We start from the raw sequence: 23,282 nt of genomic DNA on the forward strand, positions 1-23,282 counted from the left end.
GTAGTAATACCTAGCCACTCAGAATGTTGTAGGGATACCTAGATAATCAGAACATTGTAGCCATACCTAGCCAGTAGCCACTCAGAACATTGTAGTGATACCTAGCTAATCAGAATGTTGCAGTGAAACCTAACCTGTCAGAACGTTGTAGTGATACCAGTGTAACACTCACCCTTGCATCCCTCGCAGCTGAGAACGTTGTAGTGATACCCTGTAACACTCACCCTTGCAGCCCTCGCAGCTGAGAACGTTGTAGTGATACCCGGACGCCCGGTCGCCGCAGACCCGACATAGCTCCGGCTCCGTCAGCCTGGGCGCCGGACCCTTCTTCCGCTTGACAGGGATGTTCTCGAAGCTGCCGTTGCAATCCTGCGCGGCGACCAGCAGCGCGCCGGGGTCGCCCTTTATCGTACTGTGCACCGGCTCAGGTAACGACACTGTGGCGGGAGGGAAGTGAAAGTTAGTGAAAGTGATGATGCAATCCTGCGCGGCGACCAGCAGCGCGCCCGGGTCGCCCTTTATCGTACTGTGCACCGGCTCTGGTAACGACACTGTGGCGGGGGACAGGAAGGGAAAGTTAGTGAAAGTGATGTCAAAATTCAGCTCACAATCCTGCACATCTCAGGTGTACAGATCAGAGAAAACAGAGATTCTCCTGTCTGCACACTGTAATGTTCTCCTCAAGCTGAATAATAAAGAAATATCTGACGAAACCAGCTCAGGGGGAACGATACTCAGGTGGGAGAAAGAGAAAGTGAAAATCTGAGTGAAAGTGATCTTTAACCAGTTCAGCTCACTGAAGACCTAGCAAATCTTCTACTGGTCATGACAAAAGAAGAAGGACATCATATACAGTATTTACACTATAATTACAGGTTCATTGTATTAGGGGAAATTCCCCTAGCTCTTTATGACAAGAAAGTTGTACAGTGGACCACGGCTTAATATTCTGTCCTAAGGACTGCAACCCTTTCCAGCAGCGAGCAAGTCAGGCGAGTGACAACAGCCAGGATTCGAACTCCGAACCTTTGGTCCTGAGGCAGGGTCACCTAGCCTAAACCACAGGACTACACACGCACCTGCAGTGTTACTAAACAGCAAGGAACTGTCCAAATATTCCAACATCTGCAGGAAACCAGAATCATCATGTGTGTGAATGGATCTCCTCATGATGGGATAAAGAGGAACCTTCAAAGCTCAGCGCAGATTAAACGGTACAACCACAACCTGTTCAGTTACTCTGGAGTCACTTACACCACAGGACTACACAGTGTCACGTACCTGTGATGTCACTAAACACCAACGAACTGTCCAAATATTCCAACATCTGTAGGAAACCAGAATCATCATGTGTGTGAATGGATCTCCTCATGATGAAATAAAGAGCAACCTTCAAAGCTCAGCGCAGACTACTCAGCCGTACAACCACGAACTGTTCAGCTACTCTGGAGTCTGCAGAATATAGGAACTATCCTGTCTACAGACGTTCTTATAAAGCTGAAATAAACACGGCACAAACACCACACAATCAGTTTAACTCACTGTAGCTATGGAAACCATGATGGAACTATCCTGTCTACAGTCGTTCTTATGAAGCTGAAATAAACACGGCACAAACACCACACAATCAGATTTACTCAATGTAGCTATGGAAACCGTGACTGTACATATTTGGCACAAACAATTCCACACTAAAGTGTTGCAGCAGAAACTGATGATTCTTCTTTTCTACAATTATCTCTGAGATTGGAACTCGACCCTCCACCCTGCAGCTGTGGTTGCTTAGCAACACGCCCACAGACATGTACAGACCTTCGAACATATGTGATGTTGTTTAAAGCCTTCTATAATTGTTGATTAATCTGCAAGGCATTTCACATCTGCTGCATTAGCTGGCCTCTTCATGTTGTAAATTGCATTGAAAAGACGACAGAATAAAGCCGACATACTTATAATTATTATTTTACATGAACGCAGGCTTCTCTAGTTTGACTCTATTATAACATCAAACATTACACAAGACCCCAGGCTATAGATAGCCTTTCAGCAACACTACAACATGTATACTAATGATATCAAACGGTATCCCAAACAAGCCTGAGCTCTTGGTATAACTCATTAGAAAGACACACTCCACTCTAGTTCACATCTATTCTGATCAAATATCATACGCGATCCCAGGTCACTGATAGCCACTCTACAACACTATAAATGATATCAAAGGCACAGAAACAGTGTCTGAAATCAGCCAGCTCTAAGTATTTTTCATTAGAATTTAAGACACACTCCACTTCAGTTCACATCTATTCTGATCAAATAACATACGAGACCCCAGGCCACAGATAGCCTAGTTTCTACGACTACAAACGGACATCAAACGCACAAAAACTCTTGTCCAACTCATGCTGCTCTATTCTTATTAATTAACTTTTCATCAGGAAGGACACACATATAAACACGTCTCATCCAGGCAACCTGGCTTGGAGCCATCCAACTGGTCCAAACACTTGTCAAGATTTCTACTAGTAACGAAGACGAAAATTATTCTACCACTGACAGCACAAACGTACATGTAGTCGACTAAAACTATCATCTACCAAATGTCTGACAGATAATTCAATACACATGAATCTGGTGAATATGACGTCCCTTTCATACTGAAACAGTAGTTGTAGTACAGACAGTGAAAATAGCCACACCTCCACAGAACGAGTGACCCCAACCGTGAACGCCGTGAAGAGATGTCCAGAGTTGAACCGTAGAGTTACCATACAGCTGAAGCCTTCCTGCCATTATCATACATGAGCAGCCTGTCTTCCAGCCCTAACTCCAAAAACCACTTCATAACAACATCATGCACACATCTCCTGCACCAGTCAGGGCAGGAGAACTTCAAAGAGAGGACACATCAATGAAACCATGGCAACCAGCCTCTTGGTCAGGTGACCGTGGCAACAGGCTTCGTGGTTATGCAACCATGACAACCGGCTTTCTGTCCGCACACTCCGGTCACGAGTGAGATTATGGGATATTGTGACAACCGTAATCTTGTGTAATACTGTCAAACCTACAATTTGGTTCTTTCTCAAATTAACTGAAGTTGGTGGTCGTTTTATTTTCAGGGCACTGAGGCCACATACAGGTACACAGGGGGCCATAACCATTCTATTTTATAGATATCTTGGCTGTTTCCTGGGCTTTAAGAAATACATGTAGGTGCTAACTTTTTATATCAACTTAAAAACAGAGCCTGTTTGCTGTGGGTACCAACAGTTTGTACTGTCTACCCTTCTCCCTCACCTACAGTACCCAGGGATCGAAATCCTTTTTTTTTTGCTACATGCAAAATTGCAAGTTGGCAAAAATTTTATGTGCAATTTGAAAAATTTACATGCAAAATACAACTAGTCTATACTGCAATGATCTAGCCAGCATCCGTCATTCTGTCCTTTGGCGGCAAGGAAAAAGAAAGATTTCCATATATTGTTCTGTCTAAGAGTAGGGTGTCTAATTCCTCAGTATTTTTACTATGGGCCAGGTATTTTCAACATGCAAGATTGCAAGTTTAGAATATTTTTACGTGCAAATCTCGAAAATTACGTGCAAATTGCAAGTTAAGTATGTGTATTTCGAACCCTGGTACCGCTATAGTCAATGTCATTCACCAGCACCATTCAGAAGCAGACATTGTCAGAGTTAAACTCTAACTACATGTAGTCCCTATCAGCATTTATGATATGTATGAGATGGGGTCAGGTTTCATGTTTATTTTTCACCCAACAAAGCAACAGCAAGTTCTCACCTCCTGGCTTGTGTTGCATTGTTGCCACAAAAGACGGTAAACCAGTAACGAGTACAGGGTTGAACAAGTTTTCTAAAATCCACTTGTCCTATCGGGCAAGCACATAAAAAATGTACTTGCCCGAACCAATTTTTCACTTGCCCAAAATTCAAATGTCACTGTAGCATATGCATTTTCACTTCCAGCAATGGAATTCTCTGTAGACAATTGCTTGATGTCATGACTGTAAAAAGTAACAAGTACATGTATATCAAAATTGCACTAAAATCAATGGAAAAATCTTACTTGCCCGATCGGACAAGTGGGGTAGGACATGCACTTGCCCGAACAGCACTTTCACTTGCCCTGGACAATAGGGCTAGTGGACTCTTTATCCCTGGAGTAAGGGATAGAAAAATGGTAGCCATACAGCTATAACTCTCAGTGTGCGAAAGGTGGAAGCCTGACTAACGTATGATGTCATTGTTTAGTACAGTCTGACACTGTTTATATAACAACAATGCAAAACAGGATATCATAATACATGGACGGGAGCTGAAAGAAAAGGATTGTTTTGGCTGACTGCATAATTATCATTATTGGAAAAACAAGCAGCCTTCAACAACATAAAAGATATTATCTAATATTTATTGGTTTGGCTGTTCAGCACGCACAGCCAGGGCTGCCCAACTTGCCTGTGGCTATTACAAAGGGCTAACCCTGCTGACTGAGACAAGGACGATACAAAACGAACATTATGGACAAAATAACTATCAATAACAATATTCTAAGTGCATAAAATCATAATAGGAAAAATAGTTGATATTTCTGCCCACCTAAAACTTGTGAAATGGGCAACCAAAACAGCTGACATCTCAAATCAGTTTCACCCTGTCAGTTTGTGACCTATATCTGTTTAAAGTAGGTCAGGTAAAACTCAGGTGACAATGCTGTACACAAACACCTGTAACCTACAGGTGTACACCCATCCACACACCTGGACAGGTGTAACAAGGTGTGCGTGTTTGGTGATAGGTAAAAGGTACACACGTCTCCACACCACACAAGCCACAGGACAGGCTGACACAGTCAAGTGGTTACACTTGGAAATTGGATACAAATGTTACGAAATAAACTGCTACCTCGTCTCGCAGACAGTTCTGTAGTAGTTGAAGGACATTCTTGTTGAAATCTAGCCGATCTATTCATTACATTTTAAACATACATAATAATGTACGAGTCTGCTGTGTTTGCTTAATGCTTTCTGTTTGAATATTAGGCACGTAATATTGGAGTATTGCCAAATTGCCAAACAGAAGACTGCTGACAGAAGAAGAAAGAGACTTGAACTGCATCAAAATAATTCAGCTGTGAAACCTGCAGAAAGGCCTGCAGAAGTCTGGCTGGTCTTGTTGCACACAGGCGGGCCCTTCTGCGGTGAACATTACAACATTTAAGTGTATGATGAAACTGAGAGCTAACCTCTGACCTCACGACCGGACCACGATTAAATACAACAGTCTTTTGTGTATATTATTTGTATGTTATGTATTGTGTTGATGTGTCATGTACTATGTGTTATCCAGGGCCCTTCTGTACAGCAGTGTGGTTACACTGAGTTGGGCCACACTGGCTAAAGAAAACAGAATAAACAAAAAAAAACAAAAACAAAAACAGAGTATCAAGACGAGAAGGCCTGCTATGTTGTCCTCAACTTCAAGACATCTGTACTTAGACTTGTGTCATGTAAATTATCTTAACAAAGTTCTTTGTGCTCAAACAACCCTTGGATCTGTACAAACAACTCCTATCTAATGATTTCCCAGCCTGATGAAAGTACCCAGCTGTACTGCCATGTCATGTTACTAAAACTCGGTCCATCTGTTACCCAGTCACAAAACACAGCTCCCCTCCAGCCCACTCCAACATGTTTGTTTGTTTAGAACTCTGTAAGAAGCATCCCTCAAAACATCCACACTGCCACTATAGGAACTCTAGATTTTTCCACCCTGGTAAGGCTTACATGTAGGTCACATTTCCAAAGCGGCGCAATATGTCAAAATTACAGCAGGGCTCGAAATTCATTTTTTGGATTAGGTGCACTGGTACACCAAGCTTAAAAAAATTGGGTGCACCAAAAAATTTTGGGTGTACCACATGAAATAAAGTAGAATGTCAAAAAAAACTAGTAACAAAACTGAGTTACAAGCTATCAAATTCTTAAACAAGTAACATGACAGACATTTTATTATCTTTCTAACACTTAGATGTCAAGAATATGATGTATACTAGTATACTTGATATCTTTCCATACATAAACCTAAGAAAATATTTGGGTGCACCCTGTGCACCCACTGAAAAAAATTGGGTGCACAGTTTCCATTTTGGGTGCACCTGAGTGCACATGCACCCAGTATTTCGAGCCCTGTAGAGTCATGGGCATGATTTGTGTATATTTCTAGGTATACAGTTTTATTTTTCGTTTCTTAAAACATCCCGGCCGGGCCCCAGTTTTGAAATGTGACCTAAGCCTAATGAAGCTGTCTTCCAACAAGGCGGAGAACTTTTTGTCAAACAAACCTTCCCGACTAAGTGTGTTTCCGTACATGTCTCTTTTCTGTCACCACCCCCACTCACTACCACTTCTCCTGTAACTGGTGTACTACCCTGGGAGCCAGACAGGACCGGGTAGCTAGCGAGTTTTTTTCGGAGAGCCAAGGCAGTCAGCCCGCCGATCTCACATAAGCGCTCCGGGGGAGTTTAAGCCTGAAGGAGTTATCGCTACCCTTGTCCTTGAAAGGGCAGGTGGACCTCATCGGGCTTAAACTCCCCTGGGCGCTAATAGGAGATCGGGCGGGCCTGACTGTCTTGAGCCACCGAATAAACTGTCCTAGCTGCCCGATCCCGGCTGGCTCCCAGGGTACACCTGGTGTACATGTAGATCTGTTCTCATGGGGAGGGGGGCAGCTCCTGCTACACATGTAGGTTGGACCAATCCAAGTTGTTGGTTTTCAAGCATTTCTGAACTGAAAAAATCAAGTTGAACATGAAAACTGAGTCTGAGGGGAAGTTTACTATACCAAGGCGGTTACTGTAAATGCAGAAATGTTCGCGGTGGATTAATGTTTGCAGTTTACGTGGAGATCACTTCACCGCGAACTTAAAACCACTGCGTACATTTGTCTATCTATGGTATTAAACTACAGTCTATGGTCTTACCACGAAATTAAAACCACCGCGAAAAGTCATTTTTCCCGCTACCGCGATATGAAATAACCCACGAATTTGAATGCATTTACAGTATTCCCACAGTTCTGAGTGGTGAATTTGTTTGTTTGAACCTTTGTCAATTCATGACTTCCAATTCGCCTGCAGGCCGCTTTTCATTGAGGCCATGAGGGAAGAGCCAAGGTCAGATAAAACACATATCAATTAACAGAATGTGATGTACAGTGTATATCAATCAATGTCCTTAAATAGCCAGGCGGATTCAACTTTTCCTCCCCCTGTTGAATACGTAGTACGTCAAAACATCTGAATATGAAAACTTAACATGTGCCAAAAAAAAATTGAGGCCTACGTCACATTTCCAAACCGAGGCCCGACCGGGCAACTTTCAGGAGTGAAAAGTAAGATATAAAAGACACCAAACTACATAAGACGTAAGGTCAGTCCTGGGCATTCTTTTGTATATTTTTACGTATACATCTCTATTTTACAATTCCCCAGGTAGCCAAGCCAAGCCCAGGTTTAAAAATGTGACGTTAGCCAGTATCAGGTAACATAGACATGCACTTTACTCCAATTTCCTTCCTGCCGGCAGGGGCGGCCTCAAAGGCAAACTGGAATCTTGCCAGTCCGACCTTTTGTGGAACTCTTACAGACAGACAGAAGGGTTCACCAATCTGATAGGACAGGTCTGCATACTGGAACAGGCAAATGGTCAACTGGATTAAAGAAACCCTTATAGTGGATTAACTGGAAATAAACTTGGCTGCTTCAAAAACATACATGTACTCTGTATCCTCTGCTTTTTCCAATTATAAGTTATATTATATATGTACACAATCATGTATCTTTCAAACATAAACTGCAGTTTGTGCCTGTGTTGTTATTACATCAGGACTTTGTTTTAATTTTAGATGGTACTGATGGTTATGACAATAGTATGGTTCCTGGTCTTTGTTTATATAAAATCATAACTGAAAGTTGCCACCTTATAGTTATTCCGTTAAGAACAAAAATTTTTCTCAATAGAGTGCAGTTTCATCCATTCTTCATCTATTTAAACCTATGTTGTTGTTTTTTTCAGAGTGGTTCAGGTCCATGTAGAATTTGCCTGTTGCTGGTTATCCTGCATATCTGATATCGGTATTCTGTATCAGGGCTTGAAATACCTTTTTCTGCATACAAAATAAAGCTGTACAGTAACAGCTGGTTATATTACACTGAACACCTAACTTTTCACATCTGACTGCACATGTTGTTTGCATTTTCTTTGCAATCAATTGCGCAAATGTTTGCATAGTTATATTACCTGCAAATGTTTGCATTATAGTGCCTGCAAATGTTTGCAAACTATACTACCTGCACGTCTGCAAGTGTACATTAGAACTACTGTACTATGGCCTTAGTAATATGCACAGCTGCTACATTGTAAGTACCGCCCAACCAAGGCCATCAGCCTCTAGTGCTCTCATCAAAAGGCCAACAACCCTAGATGTATCTGTATCTGTATCTATATAGCCGGTATAACCGCCCTTCGGCGTAACACACCAGCTTCTGTATCTGTATCTGTATAGCCGGTATAACCGCCCTTCGGCGTAACACACCAGCTTCTGTATCTGTATCTGTATAGCCGGTATAACCGCCCTTCGGCGTAACACACCAGCTTCTGTATCTGTATCTATATAGCCGGTATAACCGCCCTTCGGCGTAGCACACCAGCTTCTGTATCTGTATGTCTGTGGTAGCCAGTATAACCGCCGTACGGCGTAACACACCAGCTTCGCAGGCATGCGGCGTGGCAGCAGCTGGTTATATTACACGGAACGATCCGTCACACCTAGCTTTTGCACATCCATCTGCAAGTGTTCTTTAAAACTACCCAGAGAAGATGCCCCTACTATGCTTGGTGGTAACAAATTCCACTCTACGATAGTTCTGGGAAAGTACGAATTTTTGAACACATCAATCCTAGGTTGGTAACTCTGCTATTTGAAGGCATGACTGTTTCTTGTTCTTTTTTGAGCTGGTATTTAAAACTCTGTCTGTTTAACCAGAAATGCACATACAGGGCATTCACATCTTCTATATGTAACCCTGAACTCCATACATGCATACAGTCGGAAAAGGCAAGACCATAGCATGTCCATGGCAAAGGATACAAAAACCATATCTAAAGTTCTGCTGCAGTACCAAGGTCACACACCAGGGGGCTCAAAATGGAGCTCAACCTTTGTCTTCCCAATACCTAACCACATATCAAATATCACTACAATCCATCCAGAGGTTCTAAAGTTATGCTAAAACAGATATGCTTGCAGACACACAGATGAACACCAAAAACAATACCTCCATTTTTCATGGAGGTAAAACCTGAAAAGCCCATATGTAGCCCACATTTGCTGCTGTCAGACTAAGAAGTGTTTATTTATTTACTTACCACAAAACAAACCACAGTCTCCTTTCTCAACTAGCCCCAAAATGTAAGTCGGCAACAAAAGTTCCACATTGAACAAACAAAGAGGTGGAAACTCAAAAACCCGCATGTACCTTGCCGTTTGACTAATCAAGCGTAGACAGGCCATAACCACAACCACAGACTGTCCATCCCTGCCTGACCACCTTTACATAGAAACTGGGTTATGTTTACTTTGTGGTCTGTACAGAATGCAAAATATAGGTCACTCCTAACCCTCTATTTTAGCAGTAGAATAAGAATGTAACTAGGCTGTCTGCACATATTTTCTAAGTTGCAACAACATTTAAAACGTTACAGAAAATTTAGAACTTATTTCACCACACAGCACGTTTCGTATGACGTCACGCTCTTTTACGCAACTGTTTATACAAGAAAGAAGTGTTTGTACAAGATATATGTACAAGTTTCATCAGCTACATAAATTTCTAAACATTGTTGCTGAAAGTATCAGAAACCTGCATACCAGATATTCTCGTCCGCAGTGTTAGACAAAATTGTAATGATTAGAAATAGTAACGATTGCCTTCAACAAAAACCTGGCTAAACCGAAGAGGCATTCATTTCAATAGAGCATGTAACATTAGAACATTATTCAGTAGGCCACTGAACGATCGGTTATGTTACGTATGTCAGACTAAAGCAAGAATGGAGGCTTAACTGTTCGCAGGACTGCACATGCCAGCTTCGTGGCTCTACAGCCAATATACCCAAAAGGAAATTTTACCTCAGTTAGACCTTGATCAAAATCTGTGTGATAAAATTTCCAAGGTGGCACGAAGGCCCTATATTCAAGAAGCTAGCCTAGAAACAGTTTAACATATACAGGCTAGCCATTACCTTACACTAGAAGGGATCAATGTCTAACACTAACCCACCTTGTCTAATACAATCACTATAGAAGCTGTGATAGGCTCTCGAGTTAAACCAAACACTTCTAAAGGGAGGCCCTAAATCAAGAAGGAACTTGCCTGTGTAGGCCCTGGGAACAGTTTAACATACAGGCTAGCCATTACCTATACACTATACGCTATCAATGTCTAACACTAACCAACCTTGTCTAATGCAATCACTATAGGAGCTGTGATAGGCTCTCCAGTTAAACCAAACAATTCTAAAGTGAGCCCCAGTCTGGAATCCATTAGGGAAAACTCAGGTCCAGACTTTCTCCTGCCGTAGACAAGTGCAGGGTACACACACTTCTACTAACCTTTACACAAACAAACTTCTTACAAAACATCAAAAACCTCACGCAGAAGAGTCTTAAGACGTTAAAGATGGCTTCTTGAGGAGAAAAGCGGCCTGACCTTGAATCATGGCGACTTTAAGACGACGGTTTCACCAGCGTCGCAGCAGGCTGAGTTACCCGGACGGAGGAAAATGGCCGGTCAGTGACCTTTGACCTGAGCCGTCATGTGACCAGGCATGTAAACAAGCCTTGCTGACACAGCCCAGGTGACCTTGTCATGCACTGGGGATGACCTTACTACCTAAACTGGAGGTTTTTAGCTCAAAACTGCCACGTCTGGGCTAAACATGGTTCTGAAATCAATCCCAGTGCCAGTGTCTGGGCTTAAGTCTACTGTATATTTAACACCTTTTCTAATCCTCTTTACCTTGTGGTATGTCACTGGTAACGTGTAAATATGTATATCAGTGGCAGAAGCAATGTAGTAAGTGGGTTTTCATCAACTTTGTGAGTAAAATCATGTGTCTCATACAAACATTGATGTTTTGATAGCAGTAACATCTATTTTTCTATCTAATAAAAATGTTTATCGTACAAGTATCACCGTTGTGTTTCTTTTCAAAAAGCTAACTGTATTTCTACTAATTATAGTCTTTTAGTTATCTTAATTAGCCCAACCCTTTAATTACCTTCTCACTGATTAATCAAGATCCAGCAACACCAGTTCTTCTACTGACCTCAATGACCTACAGGCTGATTTCAGCTTCTCATGAATAAACAAAGCTTCAAACAAACAAACAAATGAAGTTAATTGGACCCTTACCCCCTCCCACATAACCTGAATGAAAAGTGTCCAGCAGGTCAATTTCAGTCTCATAATTAAAGCAGGGGTCACGTAAACAAGTAGACAAACTTTAGTAACAAGATATCTGTCAATCATTACATCAATAAATCAGACACAGCTGACAAAAAGAGTAATATTTAAATGTTTGTTTTCGTCGCCAAAAACCCTACATTCCAATGGTCCATTGAAATCTGCCTCCGGGCGAAACTTTGGGAACAATTATACTTCATTACAGAAAAATGTAAACAGACCAGTCCTATCTGGTCCAAAGTTCTGTTGTCACAAAGCTGAATAGTCTAACATTTGTTTAACGTTGATGACAACATTTCTAGGGGTTATCCTAAATCATAGTCTGCAATATTAATTTGAAGAAAAGATTACAACATTTGAATATACACTGGTCTGCCCTGCTTTGAATTTCTGAGAAGTGTCAACTTGATCTTCATGGGTTTTACTCTACTATATAAAATATTATTGTCTACTAGTAGCATTTCTAAACTAAAATAAAATGAAGATGCAATTTCAAGTTCTTTACAAATATCGAAACACAGAGCTGCCATGTATTGAGGGAAAGTATGATACAAAAAAAAATTATTAATGCACATGAAGGTTTAATCTAAGCAAATTTCGACTTTTAACATAACAAACTTGCATGTATATTCAATGCTTACCATGTGTATTACATAAAGCCATGGTACTAGTATATTTATATCTAGGTATTAATATCCCACCAGTATTCATAATCTACATACTAGAAAGGCCGACATTTGCTTGAGAGCAAATACAGCATATTTCAGCCATCTCCCTCCCCATGCAACAATAGGCTATTTCAAAATCACCCATTTGAAAAAATCACTTTTACTAATGACGGTTTAACCCAAAAATGAGTCTTACAAAATTCCCCCGTTCAAGAATGGACTCCAGTGCACCCTATGTGAATTTGCACAATAGACCAGTCCAGAAATACTCCCACTGAAACCTTGGCCTTTTGAATAAGAAACCAAATCCAAAATTGAATTTAGCAAAAAAGGTCCCAGTGCATAAAAAGGTATAATAGACCAGTCTAAAAACACTTCCACTAAAATTGAATTTTGAATCATCACCCGTTCAAAACTGAATTTGAAAAAATCCCCCTTCCGTGTGCAAAAAATGGACTCTTCCATGTAAAGTAGAGCAGTCCAAAAATACATCCGCTAAAATAGGACTTTGACATAATCACTGAAGTCCAAAAAATGGATTTAAAAAAAAATCCCCCTCTATGCAAGAATGGACTCTTCCAGAACACCCATGTAAAATTGCAAATTAGACCAGTCCAAAAATAACCCTACTGAAAGACTTTGACAAACTAGAAGTCACCAAAGTCCAAAATATGAATTTTGAAAAATCCCCCCTCCGTGCGAGAATAGACTCTTCCAGCACACATTCTGTAAAATTGCAAAATAGACCTGTCCAAAAATGCATCCACTGAAAGACTTCACCAGTCCAATGATGAATTTAAAAAAAAATGAACCCCTCCGTGTAAGAATGAACTCTTCCAGATAACACCGGGCTCGCTGATTGGCTGCAACCCCCCTCTTTAGGATATAGATTCAGGCTAAGTGATTGGTTACCTATCTAATTAGATTAAATAGACATATATGCCAGTAGGTGCAATCTGCAGCTGGGGGTCAACGACCTTAAGGTCATTGACCCCTCTGGCTATTGGAAAATGACAAAAAATCCCCAAATATATCATTTTGACGTAGTCTATGACAAAAATTATACATGTGTCATTTGAATAAATATCTAGTGCACCCTTTTACCAAAATTTAGGTCATTTGGTTTTAAAACCAGAGCACAAGAGCCAAAAGTGTACTTTTTGGTCATAAAATGGCCAAATAATCGCAAAATTGAGCATTTTATTGTACCGTATGCCTCAAGTGTTATTGAATCCATGTGCGCATATGTCTAGGGCACTCCTATCCTAAATTTCAGGTCATCCGGTTCTAAAACCAAGGTACAGGAGCCAAAAGTGTCCTTTTTTGGTAAAAAAATGACCAAAAAATCGCAAAAATAAGTATTTCGTTATACTGTACACCAAAACTGATATTGAATCTATATGGGGGACTTATCGAGGCACATCTGTACCAAATTTCAGCTCATTCGGTTATAATACCAGGGTACAGGGGGCCCAAATATACAGTTTTGGTCTTAAGATGACCAAAAAACCTTAATAAAATCATTTAAGAGACAGATATGGAAAAAATGAAAAAAACGTCCGAGGGTATTGGCCCACTCTACTCTTGTGCCAAATTTCAAGTCATTCGGTTGAGGAACAAGGGAGATACCGTGTTCTGAAGATTTGACAGGAGAAAGAAAGAAAGAAAGAAAGAAACATTACGAATACAATATATTTCACCATACCTATGGTATGGCTGAAATATAACTATATTCAAACTTATTGAGGCTGGCATAATGTGACCTTGTTATTGTACACAACCTTTTGTGAAGTCTTCTACATGTATTTATTAATGGCATGACCTTGGATATGTCTACCTAAAGAGGCCGTCATTATTCTTTCTTCCAATTACAATTACTTAAGTTAAGTGTTTTTTTATGTACTGAGAATATTGTTACAGTTTTAGTATCCTGTCCATGTCAAATTCCATTTGTATTGTTCTTGTCTCTGTCCCTTTATATTACTGTAAGTGCAGAAATTTTCGCAGTGGTTTCATCTTTTTCGCATTACAAATTTATGGCGAACTTAAACCACTGCAAACATTTTTCCTTGGCAGTAAGACACTACAGTGCATGGTGCTACCGCAATCTTAAAAGCAAAGGGACTTTTCCCGCTACCGCGAAATTAAATCCCTGCGGACTTGAATGCATTTTACAGTAGCCACAGGCTAGTTGGACAACCCTGGCTTTGCGTGCTGAACAGCCAAACCAGTAAATAACATGTTCACATATAAGACAGTTTCCTTCTTGAGCTTTTATCTGAAGTCAAAGTCCCGTGGGATCGATATTGCAGGTTTAACAAATACAACTGTAAGGGGGCTGAAATTTCTGTGACTGTGAAACACCATTAATATAAAACTTCTGAAGTGTTCTGTGGAATAATATGAAATATTTATGACCTTTCTGTTTAACGACAGACACGCCCACTGCGTGCGTCATAGGAGCGTTCCAAGGTCACAGCTGGACTCGGGCAGAATCAAAATGGTTCACTGGTTTTGTCAATTTGCAATGATAAATAAAGATACAAAAACTGAAGAAAGCAATATGCTAGCAGGAAGATACATAATGTACACTTTTGTTACAATGAAAAGAGTAGAGGGAAGAGGGACAAGTACAATAAAGTAGTACGTAGTAAATTATGTTACATGGGTTATACATTGTATACAGCATCCAGCTAAGGAATAATGTAAAAAAAATTATCTGATTTTTTTGCCTGATTTCGAAGGACTTGTGTTTGTAAGTGATTGCAAAGAGCTTTTTGGTGTCTTTAGGAAAGCGCAGATGCCTTCTAAATTTGTAAAGGCAAACACCTGACTGCCCCCCCCCCACTATTACCACGACCTCTACCTGAAGGTCAATCTGGTGTGCTGAGAGCAGCTCAGTCTGAAGGTCAGACAGTAAACCTGACGACCTTGTCAGGACAGAGGAGATGAGCTCTGGGCTGCTATTGGTCAAAACACGAGCATCATGTTCAACTCATATCGCCAGACGGACATGACTGTGCTATTATCCATTTTATATTAAATTTTGTTGGTCTGTATGTAGCCTCATAGTACTACAATTGTCTATATAGCTAGAAGTTGTTATTGGTTGCCATACAAAATGTACATTGTACCTTGTGCAATGACGTTCAATCATTCATTCTGCTGGTTATGTTACAGGAATCCCATTAACTCCCATCTTTCCATTAATCAAATTTACTTAGTAAATGCATTCAAGTTCAAAAACATCTGGAAAAATTGCTGAATATCTTATCAAATTTTAGAGATTGCATTGTGTGTTAGTCATCATTGTGAAGCATTTTGCTTCATAATTACATCGATGACGCCCTTCACCCCCACCCCGTTATCAATTCAAGCACAATCAGCATTCCACCCACCAGATACTTCCCTCTCACAGACCATATAAGGTAAAAACAACAGGTACCTTACCCGCCGGTGTGTCCTACTTGCATTGCTAATTAGTTCTGATGAGTTATAAAAAAATACTTGAAAATATGTTCCCATGGAAACGAATCAACAGATCAGTAATCACTTTCAGATCTAGTAGAAATCGTGTTAATTATAAGTACGTGTAGTTTCTGATTGCTGTGAATTCTGTTATGTTTGCAGGAACTTGTTTTCGCAGTACACACATGTGGAAGGGTAGGGGCATCTTCTCTGGATAGCTTTAAAGAACGCTTGCAGATAGATGTGCAAAGGTTAGGTGTGACGGGTCGTTCAGTGTGATATAACTAGCTGCTGCCGCACCACGTGCCTGCGAAGCTGATGTGTTACGCAGAAGGGCAGTTATACCGGCTATATATACATACAGATACAGATAGAAAGGGGAATAGAGGTTTCTCCGTCTTTTAAGTTTGTGATTGTAACAATTTTTAGTACGGGTCGGAATGGCAAAATTTCATGGTGTATATTTCATAAAGATGAGGTCACCACAAAAAAATAGGACAGTTAAACCATCATGAATATCTAAAATCTGAAGTATTACATTTTTATATTCTATTTATAAAAGGCTTATCACTATGCCGAAAAAAGGCAAAATGTTATGATAGAAAACAGATAAGTTGACTCTCCAAATTTGCTTCTCTTAACATCTTCACAAAAATTAAATCCCAACCAGACGTCGCCATGTCTATCATCCTGTCATATTAAAACTTGAGTTCGAAGTTCAAACTTCACCCCTGTGTGTCACAAGGTACAGACTTACCCCTCAAACTCTTTGAGGTTGAAATTCAAGTTCAACTTTGTCTTTTTAACTACAGAACTGACTCTGCAGCGTCCAAATCTGAAAATCACAGCTAACTGAGGCTCAGATCAGTCCCATCATGCCCCAGGGGACGGTGAACTTGAACCAGCTGGCTGCCATGACCCGTGACCCCTCAAGGTCGGAGGTCACCACAGATAATCCGATAAGTTCCCCCAGATTAGGAGAGGTCACACCAGGTCAGGCCGGAGGGTTGGACATGTGTGGTTCAAATCATTTTTCATCTATTAATAGAAGTTGCATTTTAGGACCAGGAGGTGCAGGTTCAAATCCCGGCCGATTCACAACATGCAGCGTTCTGAACTGTACCCCCTGGTGAGGGTCGCAGTCATTTTACATGAGATTTTAAAGGTTAAAATCGATTCAGACTTAGGTTCAGATTGTAGAAGAGCAGCTTGAGCTTGTTAAAGAACTCAGCTGAACAGAAATAAGAGGGAACCTGTATGTTATGTTACATACATATAAAGAGCAACCAGCTGTTTTAACTCTGCGAAATTCTTCTTCACCAGACTGCTCCAAATTATCGTGGGGCAATATTGCTGCATTCTGCCTCATCAGTGTATAATGTAAAATGGGTACCTGATGTAGGTTCCTATAGTCCGGACTAAATCCCAGCCCTCAAATAGACACACACATTCAGGCTAGCCTAGCCTGAGCTCAAATCTAAATTGGCCTTGTTTTACTTTTAGTTTTATTTCATTTTCTATCCGATGTAGTTGTTACCATCTCTGGACCCTCGGGTTCTGGGTTCGAATTCTGGCAAGCGATGACTCAAACTTTCTGTATCCCTCCTTCACAGATGTTCAGATTAGCTCAAACCTTTGGACCTTCATTCCATTTTCCATCTGTACAGTTCAGTAGTTGGCATAAATCACACTGATAATTCGGCTTTCGAGCCGCAAGTTGGTTGTGAAATGAATAAACCATTCTCTCTTCTATCCGATGTAGTTGTTACCATCCCTGGACCCTCGGGTTCTGGGTTCGAATTCTGGCAAACCGGGACTCAAACTTTCTGTATCCCTCCTTCACAGATGTTCAGGTTAGCTCAAACCTTTGGACCTTCATTCCATTTTCCATCTGTACAGTTCAGTAGTTGGCATTAATCACACTGCTGGATCATAAGGTTCTGAGTTCGAATCCTGGCAAATAGTCAAACTTTCCGTATCCCTCCTTCACAAATGTTCATGTTAGCCTTGGTCTGAGTTAAACCCTTTGGACCTTCATCTTACTTTTCATTTGTACATGTACAGTTGTTGGCATTAAATCACACTGTTGGACATGAAATGAAATGGACCATAAGGTTCTGGGTTCGAATCATGGCAAATAGTCAAAATTTCCCTCCGGATCCTTCACAAACATTTCAGGTTAGCGTTAGCCTCAGCTGAATAGGTCCTTCGATCAGTCAATTTGTCATCTATACTTGAGTATGATGAAAGGAGTTTTTATGTTCAGCTGTTACCAGTGAAAGCTGCCTAGGATTACCTCACTAGCGTAATTATTTCGCTGCTAATAGATACAAAATTATCTAACACAAAAAACAAAATGACACAAAATCACTCTTTGGACCATGAGATGTCAAGGTTCAAACCCTGCCCAGCACTCAAACTTTCTGCAATTCCTCTAACGAACGTGTTTATCTATTTATTTATTTATTAGCGAATGTGACAAGGTACATTGCTCAGACTCTCATGCAGCACTGTTGATATTGAAGAGTCTACAACAAGTATAGAGGCATACATTACAGTGGGCATGTTTAGCCTTATCTTGAACTGAACCTGTTCTGTATGAATACACCCTGAGTTGAGGAAAAACTGAGTACCTTACGCACATGCGTACACAACACAAACTCTCATGCAGCACTATTGATATTGAAGAGTCTACAACAAGTATAGAGGCATACATTACAATGGGCATGTTTAGCCTTATCTTGAGCTGAACCTGTTCTGTATGAATACACCCTGAGTTGAGGAAAAACTGAGTACCTTACGTACATGCGTACACAACACAAACTCTCATGCAGCACTGTTGATATTGAAGAGTCTACAAATTGGGACAGACAGTACAATAGAACGGCATGTTTAGCCTTAGCCTGAGCTGAACCCATCCTACCTGAATAAACCAGTTCAGGGAAAAGCATGGATCTGACGCATGTGCATAAACCCTGACACGATCCCAGCTATTTTGAGATACAATTTGTTTTGCTTCTGCTGCTGGCTGTCACAGAGATTCGTGAGACGTTTAAATTTATTAAAGTGAACTTATCATTACCGATAACAAATAATTCTTCTTGGTGACAACAAATATTTCGTTAACCGTGAACGAGAACATTTAGTTCCGAGAATAAGTTAAATTTTCTCAGACCGTGAAAGTTTGGTACTGAGAGGAAAAAGCACTTCCCCAGTCGCTGCAGTTTGCTAGATGGTATGCTGCGTTTACAGATGTGAAATGCCCCAAATCCTATAAGATACTGGACCACATACAGGCATCATATATGTGCAAAAAGCTCAGCAGGACAAGAAAATAATGGTTTTGAAGCAACAACTACATGTTAAGTACCCATGGGTAAAAAATGTTCAGTGTTATAGGTTCTTTTTTGATTATCATTTACAGTCAAACCTGTATTAGGGGCCACCTCTACAGAGGGGCCACCTGTCCATAGTGGCCACTTTTTGTCGGTCCCTTGGGTATTTTATCTACAAGTTGCCACCTCTATACAGAGGCCACCTGTCTATAGTGGCCACATTTGTCCAGTCCCTTGAGTGGCCACTATAAACAGGTTTGACTGTATCTTGATCAATAATCACCAATCCATAATTGATTTGAATAGCAATAAATTGGTTCAATACTAAATTGATCTATCAATAGTATTGCTGATTCGACCAGCTGATTTTCTGCATTGAACTATTGGTTTATTGATATTCTGATATTCTGTGTAGTAGATGGATTAAACCGTATAATAATACATAAACCAATGATTGATTGATTGATTGATTGACAGACTGTCAGAATGAGGAAGTGCTTACCCCCGTGTGTGTAGGCTTCTGCCAACAAGGCTTCTGGAACAACAGGGAGAGGGAGGCATGGATTATTATCACAGCCATCGAACGTCTATTTATACAAAATGTATTATATATATCTATATATAGAGAGAGAGAGATAGATAGATAGATAGAGTTCATGGTGATATACATACAGTGGCGATCACGCCATAGTTAACACCCGTCAACGTCAGTGACACGTCAGAAATCGTCAGTGTCGAGTCAGAAATGGATTATCACAGCCCATCTAAAGTCTATTTATACAAAAATGTATATACATAGAGTCTAGTTCAGTTGAACTTTCATCCTCCGAGAGAGGTGCAGATCTAGAGTTTACCGTTTTTTTCTCCAGGGCAGTTCTCTACACAAGTTTGTCTCAATTTTTACAATTGGGTGGCCCTAAACTTTATCATTTATCATAATACAGTATCTTAAAACATCAAATGAAATGTAATCATATTTCAATATATAATTTAGTAACTTAGCATAAACGTACATGTGCATATCTGTACATCATTTTCAAACAAAGACAAACTGAAATTGAAACTGAATGTAACAAATCTAAGATATCCTCCTAACTGTGAAAAATTCCTTTCTCCAACATTACATATTAACCTTGATCCCCCCCCCCCCCCCCCCGAAAACCCCTTCCCTAAATTGTTATTAATAAGCTGATGTGAACTTTCCAACCCGCTGGCTTCAGTGGTGGCCATTAAATCCTCACAGTAACCTCACAATAATGCAGCAGGGTAGAACAGTCGCCATAACCAGCAACATGGGGTACTTTCATGGGGAGAGTACAGATTTCATTCACCTTGGTTACATCCGGGTAGTACACATACATGTACTTCACTCCCATGTTCCCATGTTCTGGGGAACTGTACACTCAACGTCAGTTACTGAGTGGATTTAGAAATGGCTTCTGGAGCATTTGATCAAAAAGGCTGTCTGACACCTGTTTGAATCCAGCGATAATTAGTTAATCTTTGTATGTTAGAATTTAGATTATTTACCCATGTATTTGATTTTGTTCACTTTCAATTAGCCAGATGGGCCTGACTTTGCAATAAAACATCGAACTTACGAGTGAACTACTACTACCCAAATGGGACCAATCAGCGCTCTCGTCCAAAATTTGGACCAGAATTGAGTATTCTAGGCTTTAGACATGCCCATGTTTCCGGACGGTGTTTCCAGACGGTATAGCAGAAGACTGACAGTATTTAGTCTTAAATGTATAATAAACATTGAAGCAAACTACTAACCGGATGGGCTAAGATTTCATTGATTATTTGACATGTGCGATGAGCTGTTCACCTCTCCATGTCTGACCACTAGACTGTACACACTAATAATCTCATCTGACTTACTTTAGACTAATTATTGCTCACTCAACTTCTCGTTATCACTAATCAACTTTTACTTTCACTGACAGCATTATTGCTTTTGCCGAAATTTTGTTTTACAATTGTGCCATTTGTATGTCTGTGTGAGAAGCATAACTCAAGAAGCTGGGGATGGATGTTAAAGGCACCCAATGCAATATTAGAGCATTAAAACTGGAAATATTCTGCATATTAAGACAACCGGTACAATATTGACAATTACTTCATCATAATAGCACATTTGTATCATTATTTTCATACCTAAATAATTTAGAATTTAAATTTCTCAAATGCAATCTTGGACTTTGAGCCTTGAAACTCGTTGGTTGGGGGTTGGGAAGACTAAGGTCAAGTTCGATAAGATTCCCTAGTGGCTTCCTAAGGGACTACAGCAGAACTTCCAGTTTCCTTTATCTCTTTCCTTTTAGCCAGTTGGTATCCTAACCCTGGGATCTAAGTTCATTAAATACTGGAAGGTCATCACATTCCTGCGCTCAGAGCTAATTTACACCAGCCTGATTAAATCTCGCTTATAGCAGCCCGACTAACATCCGCCGGTCCCCTAGAGGCCAGTTACAGCACTGGACAGCGGAGTTTGTGTTACACAGACTAAATTTACACCAGCTCTAGATTTCATATCTCATCAAAATTCATTTTCAAACACCCCAATCCACATATGCTCAGACATGTGAAATTTGAAATGTGTAATATGCAGTAAGAAATATTCAAAGACAATCTGTGAGTCTAAATGATAGGAATAAAATTTCAAATTAGGAACCTACAATAAGAGTATAATATATCATAAGAAAGAATATAATAGTAGGAAGAACTGCCTTGGTTGCGAAATACATTCTGTGCCAGTCTGACTAGAGTAGGGTTATTCTATCATTCAGTCAGGTATACCACACAGGCAGAACTGACATCACACACAATACATGAATGTAGAAACCATCAACCACATTGAATCAAAAACTGTATACACCATATCAATAATCCATAAACATGCGAGCTAGGCCTGATAGAAATTCATACTGTTATACTGTGTGAAATAAAAAATCATCCCCTACTGCGTGCACATATCTACCCTAACAATCCAGTATTAGAGGTAAGTGTATATTGGCTACATCAAAATTACACTCGGCAAATAACAGCCTATACTGCACTGTAAGCCCTGACAACTCACCGATGTTTTTTAACAACCGGTAATTTTGCGACGTTGACGTCACCGCGGTAACCGTACGCACAAGACAGTAATTATAGACGACTGTGGAGTGATGGCACTCCATGCTAACTCCTGTCGGCAGGATGGAGCTGTTTCCTGTCCATAGGTACAATCCTCTTGAAAGTCTTCAGAACCAATTTTCAGTCTGCTATCTCCTAGCTCAATCATTTTTCTGCTATTCTGCCATTTATTACATTCGGTTCACTGCCTAGAAGTGGTCAAATGGTCTTGCATTGAACAAACCTTTTTTTTTGTAACATTAAAAAGGCAGAAAAATAAATAAAAATCATGTTTTATATAATTCAGTGTTTTTCATTGACATGCAGGCTAAATTATGATTACTGACTGACAATGCACAAATGTCTGGGTTGGAATTAGAAAGAGGGAGGGAGGGAGGGAGGGAGGTATGGAGAGAGGGATTTTTAAAATCAAAGTTGAACACATGACACTGCAACTAAATCTAATCATCAATTCTCTTTGCCACACTTTTATCGACAAATGTGTATTTGAAGTATGACTACACAATTGGAACAGCGTGGGACCGCGTGGCGCAATCGGCAGCACATTTGACTCAGGTCCAGAAGGTCCTGAGTTCAAACCCCGCTGTGTCACCGATCTTGTGCCCTTGGGAAAGGCACTTTACACGACTTTCCTATATAGGCTACAAAAGTCTTCAGCAAATTGAAGTTGGTAGCCTCAAAAACGGAAGAAAAAAAAATGACACATCACAAACCCCCATGAACACAGCCGTGCATAGGGCTGGGTACCGGTACAGAAAATTCAGGTCCAGGTCCGGTTCAGGTCCAAAAGATCAGGTCCAGGTCCGGACCTGAACCTGGACCTGATTCAGTATGACTCATGCCAATGGTCCATTTTACTGCAAAAAAATCTGTTTGATGGAGTATTAGACTTACACTGGCGTTTTAAAATCCAACAACGCTAACTGAACCTGTAAGATTGGCTGTAAAACTTGGTAGAAATTACTATAAACTCTACTCTACGTCACTCTTGTTATTTTCTTCCACCTGCAAGCACCGAAACGTGTGAATGCCTGATCAAATAATCTGTTAATTTTCTAACAGGTCCAACATCCGGTCCACCTAATTTTTTCAGGTCCGGTTTTTCTGGACCGGTCCAATAAC

General features: G+C 40.4%; 1 protein-coding gene across 14 annotated transcripts in view; it reads right to left on the reverse strand.

Annotated features, from left to right (window-relative positions):
* Window positions 1–23,282, reverse strand: part of LOC118407567 (oxysterols receptor LXR-alpha-like) — a 71,263-nt gene that overhangs the window by 8,275 nt on the left and 39,706 nt on the right. For 5 of the 14 annotated variants that reach the window (XM_035808047.1, XM_035808049.1, XM_035808045.1 and 2 more), the window contains 2 exons: window positions 19,519–19,551; window positions 225–551 (listed from right to left, as the gene is read on the reverse strand). In XM_035808047.1, coding sequence (XP_035663940.1) covers window positions 225–551; window positions 19,519–19,551 — 360 coding nt within the window. Of the gene's footprint in view, window positions 1–224; window positions 552–10,789; window positions 10,900–19,518; window positions 19,552–23,282 lie in introns of those variants that run through there. The other 9 variants (XM_035808054.1, XM_035808056.1, XM_035808050.1 and 6 more) reach the window with 5 other exon arrangements.

This window comes from Branchiostoma floridae, unplaced genomic scaffold (assembly GCF_000003815.2).
Source record: "Branchiostoma floridae strain S238N-H82 unplaced genomic scaffold, Bfl_VNyyK Sc7u5tJ_1421, whole genome shotgun sequence".
NCBI lineage: Eukaryota > Metazoa > Chordata > Leptocardii > Amphioxiformes > Branchiostomatidae > Branchiostoma > Branchiostoma floridae.